The sequence below is a fragment of the Chenopodium album genome, chromosome 6, assembly GCF_948465745.1.
Source record: "Chenopodium album chromosome 6, dcCheAlbu1.1, whole genome shotgun sequence".
Classification (NCBI taxonomy): Eukaryota; Viridiplantae; Streptophyta; class Magnoliopsida; order Caryophyllales; family Amaranthaceae; genus Chenopodium; species Chenopodium album.
The window spans coordinates 10,214,707-10,227,866 of record NC_137839.1 but is presented as its reverse complement, the minus strand read 5'-3'; the positions used below and the strand labels follow the sequence as shown (position 1 = coordinate 10,227,866).

The 13,160-nt window shown below is 35.9% G+C and overlaps 1 protein-coding gene and 1 long non-coding RNA gene across 2 annotated transcripts; both read left to right on the top strand.

The window, feature by feature from the left end:
• The first annotated feature begins 9,143 nt into the window (after positions 1–9,143).
• LOC145636660 (uncharacterized) lies at positions 9,144–10,159 on the top strand. The gene is made up of 3 exons (XM_081688226.1): positions 9,144–9,240; positions 9,557–9,801; positions 9,902–10,159. Exons 1-3 carry the CDS (start codon positions 9,144–9,146, stop codon positions 10,157–10,159), a joined length of 600 nt encoding a protein of 199 aa, XP_081544352.1.
• A 1,711-nt stretch (positions 10,160–11,870) lies between these two features.
• Positions 11,871–12,417, top strand: LOC145634570 (uncharacterized). Its single transcript, XR_014113431.1, has 3 exons — positions 11,871–11,965; positions 12,063–12,167; positions 12,264–12,417. It is a non-coding gene; the product is annotated as an uncharacterized LOC145634570 (long non-coding RNA).
• Positions 12,418–13,160: the final 743 nt, after the last annotated feature.

Here is a 13,160-nt window from a genome sequence, read left to right as displayed (position 1 = left end):
AAAGATTATGGGTAGAGAGAGAAAGTCTCATTGATTTCAAAATTAAGCAAAAGTTCGTCTAAAAAGAAATCTTAGCCCTATTTAAAGGTTTTATAAACAAACCCTAAAGTTCTTAAATTACCACCCTTTGATTACAAATGAAAGGCTATTGTTAAAAGATAGTAAAAAGAAGCACAAAAGAAAAAAAGTTGTCCGCTCGAAACAAGACCTCGAGAGCGGTTGCTTTAAAGGGTAGGAGCGGGCGCTCCTCATTACTGGAACTTCAAGTGACGCCCATAGGAGCGGGCACTCCATTGTGAGGAGATGGCGCTCCTTATAGGGGGAGTGGGCGCTCCTTGCAACTGTTTGGACAACTCAACTACAAACTTTCATAACTTCTTCGTTTCTTGCTCAAATTGGGCATGTGGCCTGTCGTTGAAAGCTCTTGGACTCTACTTTCACCTTTAACTTGAATCACCTGAAAATATTTTGTAACGAATGAGATATGGCTAAATGAAGTAGTTGTATCATACATTGATAAGTTTCTTTCTTGGCTAACACATGAAATCCTTGGAGCTTTATTCTAAGCAAACAAAACTTACTCAAGTATGATGATAATCAACCTTGAGAGGGGACCACTAAGAATTTTAACACGGCTACGTGGCACAACACGTGACACTTCTTCAATTTCCTCCACCAAGTTCCATGCACCCGCATTGGAAGTCATTGTAAAACTACAATTTTGAGCAACCAAAAACTATTATTTTGCAAAGGGTCTTGCTAATGAACGCTCCTTAAGCGTTAGAACACCATTTAAAATATTTCTTATAATGGTATTAATTTATGAATACATGCCAAAATCACGTGTCAATTAGTGTAATTTCTGTTCATTTCAATTTAACATTTCTAATTTTAGTTATTTTAGGGAAATCCCCATTTTATCATCAATTCATCATAATATTTTATATAGTGGCATTATAAAAAAAAATCTTTTATTTAGTACTCTCTTCATCCCCTAATACAAAACCTCATTTTCTTTTTGGGTAAACTAAAATACAATGCCTTTTTCTATTTAAAGGTTGTATTTTTTTGACATTATTGTCTTCTTTTTGATGAATTTTTATCGTTTTCCCTTTACTTTTTGTACTTTTAACATCAATTTCTAACACTTTATCTCTTTATCTCTTCAATTATTTCCAACAATTTTTCTTTTTCTCTATCTATTTTAAACCCCACATGCACATATGTACTTTTAATCATTAGTTTTAACTTTGAAAATTTTGCATTTAACCACCTTTTAAATCTCATTTTTTGCAAATAACCACCTTTTAAAAAAAAATTGTTGCAAGGAACCACCTAATTTTAAAATTTTGTTGCAGCTTAACACCATAAGCCGGAAACTGAGACTTTGACTTAAAACTCCGGTGTTGACCAAGACACGTGCGTCGCACGTGACAATTAAAAAAAGCCTCACCACCCATTTTTATTTTTTCCCCCAAACTCATTCGTATTCTCTCTCTCCCTCTCCCCTGTTTCTCTTTCTTCTTCGTCTCCTCTTCGCATTAACTTCAAATCGACATTGGCTGACCAATTTGCAGACAAGATTAGATTGGCAATTTAATTCATGCGGTTGGAATAGTTGTTGGGTAAATCAAGTAAGGTAAAAAAATTTGACCTTTCATTTTTTACTGGTACTATTTTCGTGCATTTGCATCATCTTCTCTGAAAAATTGTCTGAAATTTTGTGGTTGTCATCAATGGTGAAAGGTACAAGAGGAAAATGCAAGGCTCAATTTGAGGAGGGGACCAGATGGGAGATTGTTCATATTCCCAGGTACGGTTTTTTTGCCATGTTTGAATTTTTTACTGTATTTTAAGTTGGGTGGGGCAATAAAGTAATGGGAACTGTTAATCCCCAATTAATTAACTAATTAACCAATGATGATGTTGCATGTGGTTGTATATTACTAGTAATTTGTAATTGTTTGTTGTTAATTAGTGACCTAATTTGTTAATTATTGCAATTTGAGTATTTTACTACTGTTGTTGCTCGAATTTGCTGTTGTTGTTGAGTATGTATTGGTTTATGCTTGTGTATCAGGTTTAATGGCAAAGATAATGTGTTTCTACCTTGGTATAGACTAAAAAAGGGGAAAATGAATTTTAGATTGTATTATGGGGGTGTATTTGTTACTAATGAAAAGAAAAGGGTCACTACTTATGAACCAGGGCCTACTGGTTATAATAGGCTTAGTTTACATCCAAATATAGAAGAAGCATGTTACTTTGAGTTTGTATATTGGATTAGGCATGAGTTAAAATATGATAATGTGGGTCAAATTTGGTTTAGAAAAAAGGGTTGTACTCTCTTTAATGGTAGGAAACAAATTGAAAGTGATAAAGAGATTCCTGAGTTGTTAGAATCTCCTGACAGTGATGGGTGGTACAACCTTTATGTGGTTCACCATGAGATGACAGAGGAAGTTGAGGGTAATAAAGGGCAAGATGATGAGGATGATGATGTGTTAGAGGATGAGTTTGATGAATTTAGGATTGCTGACAATTTACAAGACTAGTTCAATGTTGAACATTTAGTGGGGTTGGCTAAAAAGGGAAAAGGGGTAGCTGAGTCATCTAGTCAAATGGTCCCACATGAAGATATAGATAACTTTAGATCTGAAAATACATGCTCACAAATAACTCTTTCAACTGTTAACCGTCCTAGATCTAAAAAGTGGCAAGAAGCAGCTCAGTTGGATGTTGATGACAGTGAGGAGGGATTTGAAAGGGACAAACAACAGGGAACTATGGTTGAAGGTTTTAGTGGTTCTGATGACAGTGATGCTGAGTGGAGTGACAGTGACAATGAAGATGTTGAGGATGATGATTTGTTTGCTAAAAATGTGGATGCTGGCATAACTGGGAGGGTTACTAGGAGTCTTGGTGGGGCTGCAAATCAGCAAATTGTTTAGATTGAGGGTGAGCAGAATGGTAGACAGGAAGATGGTTTAGTGAGTTTAGATGCTGATGTTGATTTAGGTAAGTCTGATGATGAGAGCATACCTGACTCAGATGATGAGAGGAGGATTCACTACCCTATTTTCAACCCAGATGTGGATTTCAAAGACAAGATTTATTTGTCCCTAAGTCTGAAATTCCCTTCAGTTCATGTGTTTAGGAGAGCACTAAGGTATCATGCAATAGAGAGTGGTTATAACTACTACTTTCTTCACAATGACAGCAAAAGAGTTACTGTATTTTGTGTGAATAAGTGTGGTTGTAATTGGATGCATGGTAGGATTGTGAAGTGCACATGTGGGGTGAGCAGGAAATGTATGTTCAAGGTTCATTGTAGGAAAGTGAAAGGTGAATACACGTTCAAATCAAGTCTCTGAACTTGACTCACATTTGTGGGAGGCAACATATTAACAACAAAGTCACATCCCAATATTTAGCAGAGAGGTTTTTAGATGAATGGAAGGACACACCAACATGGAAACTGAGGGATTTCATGGTGAGGGCTAGAAAAGTGACAGGTGTTACTCTTGGCTATTATAAGTGCTACAGAGCTAGGGCAAAAGCAATGAAAATGATTCATGGTGATGCTGCAGACCAATATAGTAGGGTTTGGGATTATTGTGAAGCAATTAAGGCATGCAACCCAGGAAGTACAACAGTAGTTAAGTGCATTGGCATGGAACATCCCCCTCCACTCTTCCAAAGAATGTATGTGTGTTTGCAACCTTGTAAGGAGGGATTTATGGCAGGTTGTAGACCCATATTAGGAGTTGATGGTTGCCACTTGAGGGGTCCCGTTCCTGGAATATGTTTGACTGTAGTGGGGAAGGATGGGAACAACAACTTGTTCCCTGTTGCATGGGCTATAGTTGAAGTGGAGAATTCTGAAACCTGGGAGTGGTTTCTTGAGTTGCTTGTAGCAGACTTGGGCAGTGTAGCGCAAGACTTGACTTGGGTGGGAGATACAACAAGCCCTGTTACATGGATGTCTGATAGGCAGAAGGTCAGTGCCAAAAGTTCAATGTTTTTCAATACCAAATTGAGTTATTTAACCTTATTGTTATTCATCACTGTTGTTTGTACATGTTGCAGGGCTTGCTAGAGGCTTTCAATAAAGTCATACCTAGGGCTGAAATCAGATTTTGTTGTAGACATATATGGGCAAACTTCAAGCTCAAATTCTCAGGGGTGCTTTTCAAACAATACTTCTACAGGGCAGCAAGGGCAAGCACAAAGGTATCACCTCCTTATTCTATCAAAATTCAACTTCAGCTTGTTAAGTTAGTTTGATATATTGTACTAAACTTCAGTATAATTCACTTCAGTTTCACTTTGACCAACAAATGGAGGCAATCAAGTTAATTTCACAAGATGCTTAAAATTATTTGAACAAGATTCCACCTAATTATTGGTCAAGGCATGCTTTTAGCAGTAGGTCCAAATCTAGGATGTTGCTAAATAATGTTTGTGAAAGCTTTAACAATGTGATCAGGGAAGCTAGATCTATGCCTATCATAGGAATGATGGAGTGGATTAGGAGGTGGGTAATGAAGAGGTGTTGTGCTAAGAGAGAAGGGCTGGCAAAGTTTGAGGGTGTGATAATGCCATATGTGGTAAAGATGATCAAGAGGGCAAAAGAGGAAGTTAGCAAGTGTGATGTGACTCAAGCAGATGTGCATGAGTTTGAGGTTGATCATGTCACAACTGGGGAGACATATGTTGTTAACTTGCAAACTAGGAAATGTAGCTGCTTTAGGTGGGAGTTACTTGGTATTCCTTGAACCATGTGTAGACACCCATTTGTGTCTCCCCAAAACCAAACCCAGTGATGAGTACCTTTCACGTCGAATCATAATCGAATGAAGTAAAAGTGTGGAAAGTCTAGTGTTGCGGAAAGTTTTTATTTCTTTTCTCTTCTCTCTGTTTTTGAAAACTTTATTTTAAGAAAACAGCCAATCCATTTTGGTTGTTCCATGATATGGTTCCAATATTGGTGTAGTTGGATGGGGCTTGCAAAGACCTTTCCAACGATATAATATAAGCCCAATTCCGATGAATATTGAGGAAGTTATGGCCAATTTACCAAACTGGGCCCGGTTTGAGCTTTATATGCGGCCCAATGATCTAGGGGGGGCCTAATATGATTTATCATTCCTAATGCAATGAGGAATGTTTTTAGTCTTCTAGATTCTTCTAGAAGGTTCTTTTCATTCCTAATTCAATTAGCATTGATAGGTTGACTTTTCAGAGTTTTAATCAAAATCAAATAGCATCTTTGAAGAAATTATATTATTTTATCCTCCAGTACGGTAAACTTATCGGATTTTTTAAAACGCGTTAAAATCAAGCTTGGCGTCCAACCCCAGGCCTTGGCGCCTGGAACCAGGCTTGGCGCCTGGCGCTAGCCATTGGCGCCTGGCGTTAGTGCTGGCACCTGGCGCCAGCTAGCCAGGGTTGGCGCCAGCTCTGTTTCCTGAGCGTCAGACTCTGTTTTGTTAATTTATCTTTTTTGGTTGATTTTATCTATAAATATCGTATTAAAAACTCTGTTTTCATTCACCAATTCTCTTCATTCGCAAGTTATTCATCAACAATCAGTTTTCATTCGGATTCTCTAATTCTTTTATTCTCTCTTAAAACATTCAATTCTTTCTTTCTTTCTTCTGAACTTTGTTTCACATACAAAATTCCGCATTCGCAAGATCTAGAAACGCCTAGCCATATTCGAAGTTGCCTTTGCCCTAGACGTGAAAGGTTTAATTTCTGAGGGTTTGGTCCCAAATCTCTATTTCAATTATTTAATTTAATTATTTTGATTATTATTTTCCTTGAAGTTACTAACGTGTGTATTTTGTTATTAGAAAGAGGTACGAGGCATCAAAGTAAGTACTTTAATGGTTTTAATTGATATTATGATGTAGAAATCATGTTTATATTGTTATTATGATATTCCTAGTATCATGTCTAGGGTAATTTTAATATTAAATATGATTGCTATGATGCTTCCTATGTTCTTCCTAATATTTATTCATGTTAGTATCATGTTAGGGTTAAAGATTTGATTTTTATTGCTTAGTGACATGCTAGGGTTTGTTAATAATCTTTTTAGTATCATGCCTAGGATCTTGCAATTATTATGCTTAGTGACATGCTTTAATATCAGAATTTTTTTTTTTTTTGTAATTTTCGGATTTTTTAAATTTTTTTTTTAATATCTATTTTTTTTTTAATTTTCTATTTTTTTCTATTTTTAAAATATTTTATTTTATTTTATTTCAATTTTCTGATATTTTTTTTTGTATTTTCTAATTTTTTTTTATTTTTTTTTATTTTGGACCAATCGTGTATTGACATGTGGCATGTGACCTGTTGTAACAGGTTGTTGACCCGTAGTTGACCGGTTGGGACCGTTGGAAGAAAATAAGAGGCAAAGTTGGGACTGTTAGAAAATAATCCTTAGTTGGGATTATTCTAAGTAAATCGTCACAATAGTTGGGATTATTAAAGTGTATTTTTCCTTAATATTAACATGAATATGATTATGATTATAATTGTTATAATTTATGATGATCATGATTATTGTTATGATGGTTATTTTATTCATGATATTTATTATTTATTATGTTGCTTGATATTTATTATTCTTTGTTGCTTGATCACGCCTTTTTATTACAGGTTTAAAGGGAATTTGGTACTTGTAATCACGCTTTATAAGATAATTAATAATCTTGTTAGGGTTAATTTGATTATAATTCAAGTGATCGCCAATAATAGTTTATTTGTGCATTAATGTTTAACCAACATAGATTAAACAGGTTTAGGGTTAATCTTATTGATTGCATGTTAATCAGAAAGCGCACATGAATACGAGCATAATAAAGTAGAGGCCTATTATTAGGGCAGGTTTAATCTCTTTTAGGTTGGATTTGTACCATCATCCCCGAACCCTTATTTGGTTCATGACCTTATGGAGTTGACGATCTCTTGGATCGTTAAGGGGTGTAACCTTCATCCTATGAATGGTTTACAAGTTCCTAAAAACACTTGTTGGCGACTCTTTTGCTCTATCTTTTTCCCTTTTGGACGCCACCGTACTTTAGTGTATGATCACAGTGGGGTTCAAGCTAGTAGGATTTTAAAGGCTTGAAATTATTCCCTACAGTTTTTTGGCGACTCCACTGGGGATGATTTATATTTTAATTCCTGAATTTGTTTCGGCAATGATTTAGAATGAGTGGATGAGACTCGAAAAATTCTAAGTATTTCATGTGCGTAATTTTGATTAACATTATTGTCATATGCATAAAAAAGATCTCATTGGAAAGACCATCCGTAATAAGTTAAAAACATAGGATTTTACACATAGGAAATTTGAGGAATGTCTTTTACAACTAGGACTGAAATAACACCGCGCGAAACTGGAAAATTTTATCGAGCACAGAAAGCTGCTGAGGCATGTGGGAAGTAGCGTCAGGGGCCAGAGCTTGGCGCCAGACTTTTAGCCGTAGCGCCAGACGCCAGCATTGGCGCCAGGCGCTACAATTAAAAGTTGGCGCCAGTCTCTGATTGCTGGCGCCAATTAATTTCCCCCAATACCGAGCCAAAAATATGCGTTCTAATTTTGACCGGTTTTTCGTATTGTTTGCTCGATCCTACTTCCTGATTGAATTTTTTCTCACTTTTCTGAAACCCATATGTGTTCTACATATGGACATAACCCTCTGGGAATTCATGCTCCATCTACCCGATTGAACGCTCCGTGCAACAAAGGGTACATCCGAGATGTTGAATTCACCAAACCATGGAAGCGAGTTTTTTCTAAAACTCGCGGTGTCCCATCCACTCGCGCCAACCCTTCACGGTTAGGCTTCCGCGCGGTGCATCCGGACAATTAACCATGGACCCTCTTTGACTAAACCATATCCCGAACTTTAGAGAACTAGAGCCATGGTTAGGTTGCGAACGCATTGCATCATATTGTGCCTACTTGACTAATTGTGCATTATTTGTTGTGCATATATATTCTATGTTTCTCTTAACCGTTTGTTGACTTGTGTTGAGGCTAAATAAATTAATGACTTAAAGAACTTTGCCTAATTAATTAATTAATTAATTAATTTGAGTCAATAAAGTCTAATTTTATTTTAATCTTAATTGACCTAGTACGACTTTAGGCATACCCCAGTTGACTAATAACACCGAAAACAGTCCCAGACCGAAGCTCCAATATTGGCACCAAGGTCTGAGCTGTAGCGCCACACTATGGAGTGTAGCGCCTGACGACAGCTATGTTGTCATGCGCCAAGCTCCACAGTGTGACGCCAGTCCTGTCGCTTGGTCGACAATTCAGATTATTGGTCGAGTCATCACCTAGGGTCTAATTAACCAGTTTGCTAATTAATTCGGTTAATTTTCGCTATCAATAACACCTTGTCAAGTCATTAATCGAGTCTTGGTCACATAGTCTAGCCACATGGTCATGACACGAGTCTCAACATGTCACCTATACTCACTAGTCTTAGCACACACTTTGAGTGCATATCACCATGACCATGTCGTAGGTCCATGCATGAGTCGGTCTTTCCGTCATTTGAGTTGGAGTACATTCTACTCCTAATCCTTCATATCCCTCCATCTACATCATTTTTTCTTCACATTCTATTCCATCTTTCTTCACTTCCTCTATCCATTGCATGTTGAATAAAGTTTGAGTCAAATAATTAACAATAAGTATCCCCAAATTCCTTTCCCACAGTACTTGGTTGAGGAGAGAAGGGTGATTAATCAAGGGCAATCTCTTTATTCAAGTCTCGCTTTTTGATAAACCGATTCGTCAAAACAGGAAGGCTAAGAAGATAATGGCGACTCAAGAAGAAGTCAATGATCTTAAGAACTAACTGGCTACCGTAACTGAGACACTGAAGCTTCTCGCGCTCAAGATCGATGACCCTGTGAAGCAACAACAGATGGACCTCATGCAAGAGAGCTTAAGCAAGTTGTCTAGCGACTACAAGTTTCAAGAGCTTACATCACAAGGGGTCTCGGTAGACAAAGATCTTCTTCCGCATAAGTTCAATGCCAACAACATCCCAAAATTCAAGGCAATAGATAATCCTTACTTCCATCTAAGAGCTTTTGAAACTATAATGAGCATTCCTGTAAATGGGAACTCTTCTACTAACGAAGCCCATGATTGGAGTGATGATGTTAACTTTGATGAAAGAGAGGATGTTCGTGCTATTGGTAAGATACCTTACACGAGTCTTTGTTTTCAGACATAGCATGATTTTTTTTTTTAAAATAATACATGTACTTCTCCCCTTTTAATTTCTTATTCAATTTAGTTTTGGAAATGACCGTATGTGATATCTTTGCTCTGTATGTGTAACTTGTAGTTCTCTATTCTGAATTGTGGTGGTGTTTGTGTTGTATATTTAGCTGAAATATGAGTTAAGCTAACAACCATGGCATTAAGACCAACTTTATTATAGTAGTTTATAAATACTTTATTCAAACAACTTATTTATATATGTATTATTCTTATATGCTTGAGTTGTAGATTCTGAAGGAAATGTGCAGTTATGGAGTGGTTCTATACAGCCACATGATGTGTGGTTTCTTGAAAAAGGAGTCAGATTTGAAGTTACATTCAACGGATTTTGCCAACCAATTAGAAAGGGTGGATCAATTCTTGTGAAATTCATTTCAAGTATCGCAAAGAAAGATGATATTTGTCCTATAAGAGATGTAAATTGGCGAAATGTGAATAAAACAATACTAGGTGATATTGTTAATTTGATTCGTGTAAGTGGTTTTAATTATATTTTTCATTTAGTTGATTCCTTGACGTATACATATATTTTATAATATCATTATATCCAAAAAAATATATGAATTTTTGTAGGAAAAATTCATCATTCCAGATGGTAAAGTCTATGATGATGCAATGCTTAAGCACGTGGGTAAGCGTCGTAGGCAGTGGAAGTTTGAGCTCAAAGCTAAATATTTCAATCCAACAGTACGAACCAGAACACAAATTGAAAATGATAGGCTAGGAGGAATTGTTCGTGAGAATTGGCTTCCGTTGGTCGAATATTGGTTTTCAAATAAGAGCAAGGTACTCTGTTATAATCTCTATTTTACATTTTTCTTTCCGATTTAAAGTCATTTTGTTAATTTAATGAAATGGTTATTGATCTAATTGATGTGTCCATTCTATATAGTATTTTACCCCCGTCCCTTGGTCATAATTAGTAGTGTTTTTGGCTCTTTAGAGCCACTTTTATTACTAATTGGTGTTTTCTAGTGTTTTCGTAGATTTGGTTGACTTTTGCAGGGATTTATGCTTTTGGAGTATTTTCCCGAGATATTTTGGAGCAATCACGAGCACTGGAGAAGCACGACCAGATTTTATAGCCCAGGGCCGGTTGGAGCCATCGAACCGGTGATTAAGGGCTCGGTAGAGGTGATACCGGGGTGTTTGGACCGAGTATTCAAGACCCAAAGAGGAAACCCAGATTGGCCCGAAGAATTGGAGCCCAATCGAAGTCCAAATATTGGCCCAAATGATCCGCCCAGCCAAAAAGCTGGCGCCCGAAGGCGCGCCCGGCCGGGCGGGAGAAGCGCCCGGTGACGCGCCCGGCCGGGCGTGAGATTAGCTATTAAAGATAAAAAGGCGCGCCCGATCGGGCGCGTGTTTATTTAGGAGACAATTAGAGTCGTATTAATTTGTTTTAGTTTAGGATTTTTGTACGGAGTATAAATACTCCTCCGTAATACGATTTTAGGACGACTTCTTCTTCTCTTAATCTTTTCTCTTAGACTTTCTCTCTCTACTTAGTTTTCTCTCTCTATACCTTTGTTATTATTTCTTTGATTAATTCCAGAATTATTTTGGTGACGATTTCTCTTCCCTTAATCTTAGTTATTTATTTTATTCCTTTGATCATGATTTATTTTATTGCTTTGCTTAGTTTATATTTAATTATGTGTGAGTAGTTCAATTTCTAGGGTTTATGGGGATCTAATAAATGATATGAAGGGGTAAATTATTGTTGTTGATTATCAATGCTAGATTAATTTCCTATTGATTGATTTAATGCTCTGTGACTAGATTAGGCCTATCTTTTATGCATGAGTTTGACAATATTGATTCAAGAATCGAGAGATGAGAATTAATGTTTAGGTCTAGTTTCAATAGGCAAGTTAATTTATAAATGGTTAAGTCAAGATTCGAGAGATGAGATTTAATACCGGTAATTTAATTGTGTGATTGTAATAAGTAGCGAGAGCCCTTTACAATCTGGTTAATTGATGCATTGATGATTGACTATTATTGATTGTTGGTATTGCATGATGATTTCTTATTGGATTGTTTTAATGTTTTACAATTGCGGCTTGTAAAAGTATAGCAATATTAAATTGATGAATCGAGCAGATGTTAATTTGATATTAAAGGCTATTTTCGATAAGGACTTAGATCTAGTAAATTGCGAGAGCCTGTTAGATCTATGTTGGTTAATAAATTGCGAGAGTCTGTTAATCATGTTATTTATGCAATGTCAATGATTGATTACCCTATTTTACCCCGGAATATTATTTATTGGTGAACCTATGCCCTAGATCCTTTTATATATTATTTTCTCCCTTTTCCTACTCTTTTTAGTTTAGTTTCATATTCAACTTTTGATATTGGTTACTTAAATAATTTAGAGTATAATATTTAATTAGGAGTAAAAAGACTTGTTTCCCTATGGAGATCGACCCTACTTCCTTATCTACTTTAGTTAGTGAATTAGGTAATTATTTTTTATTAGGGGATACGACTTTACCTTGTCACTAATGAAATGAACTTACTTTTTTATGATAATGTTAGAATTATTCTGAAATCGGAAGAGAAGCACGTGCTTCTTTGGGACATCTACATACTAATGGTGCTACGAGCTTTGCTAATTCAAGAGACGAATTTGTATGACCGATGCATTTGCTGACACTATATTCATAAATATTTATCTGTTTTTGTGATTTTAAAATATATTAATTAAATGATGAATTCTCTTATGAAGGAGATTGAGCATGGAAGAGAGCCCGGTGCTTATGAGTTTTTTGATAAAACTCATCAACCAAAGAATGGATGCTATCCTAACAACACAAATACTGGAGAATTCATTGTATTATTTCCTAACTTATTTCATATTTCATTTTAATTACCTGCCAACCTTGTAATTATACACTTTACATGTGTGTGACTATATACTTCCATGCAGGACATGGCAAAAAAAAGGATTGATTCAAGTGTTGCAAATTCATCAACTCCGAAGCCTCAAGAAGTGATAGAGAACGAAGTCTTCAATGATTTGATGTACGATAAGGGTAAAAAAAACCAAAGACCATTGGGTTATGGATTTGGGGTGAATCATAATGACGTGTTTGGTGTTCATTCATTATTGCGAAAAAAAAGGGGCACTTCTTATAACAGTAGCAATGACCAGATTATGAAAGCTGATTTTGCAAGGTATAAGAGGCATACCACATACCTCTTATTGAGACTGACAACACAGATGACTAACGTGTTGGATGCAGTGCGAAGCGGTAATGTCTCTAATGAAATGTTATATGCTACTTCAACAGCATTACGCTCCATACATGCTCAGGTCAGCACCCCTTTTTGTAAAAATATGTAACATTTTTTTGTTTATAAATTATATATATATAGTGGTAAGGTGTACATGGATTAAAGTGCACCTTTAAAATAGTAAACTGTAGGTTTTTTTGTTATGGAATAGGAATCTCATATTTACTTTTTGTATTATATGGCTCATATAAATTGCACAACATATTAATTGATGTCATTTTTTTCACAAAATATGGAAGAATCAAATGCAGATGATCATGAAGATGAAGACGAGGATGAAGATGACTTGGATCTTTCTACTTGATTGGGCATGGAAAAATAGCACATATATTTTGCTCATTGAATATGGGAAACAATACAACATACATTATGGAATAGGAATCCGTTTTTTTTTTTTTGGTTGACCATTGTTACAAATGGAGATCGACAGTGAACTTAATTTCTTGTTTAGACTTTTAGCATTGTCGGCAATTATGATTATGTTATTTTGATGATGAACGAATTTTAAGTTTATGTATGGATTGTCGGA

Excerpts from the sequence above, each read along its gene's own strand:
- LOC145636660 (XM_081688226.1), top strand. The coding sequence starts at position 9,144 with ATGAGCATTCCTGTAAATGGGAACTCTTCTACTAACGAAGCCCATGAT. Across the intron at positions 9,241-9,556 it reads AGAGGATGTTCGTGCTATTG|ATTCTGAAGGAAATGTGCAG; the intron begins GTAAGATACCTT and ends CTTGAGTTGTAG. Across the intron at positions 9,802-9,901 it reads ATATTGTTAATTTGATTCGT|GAAAAATTCATCATTCCAGA; the intron begins GTAAGTGGTTTT and ends GAATTTTTGTAG.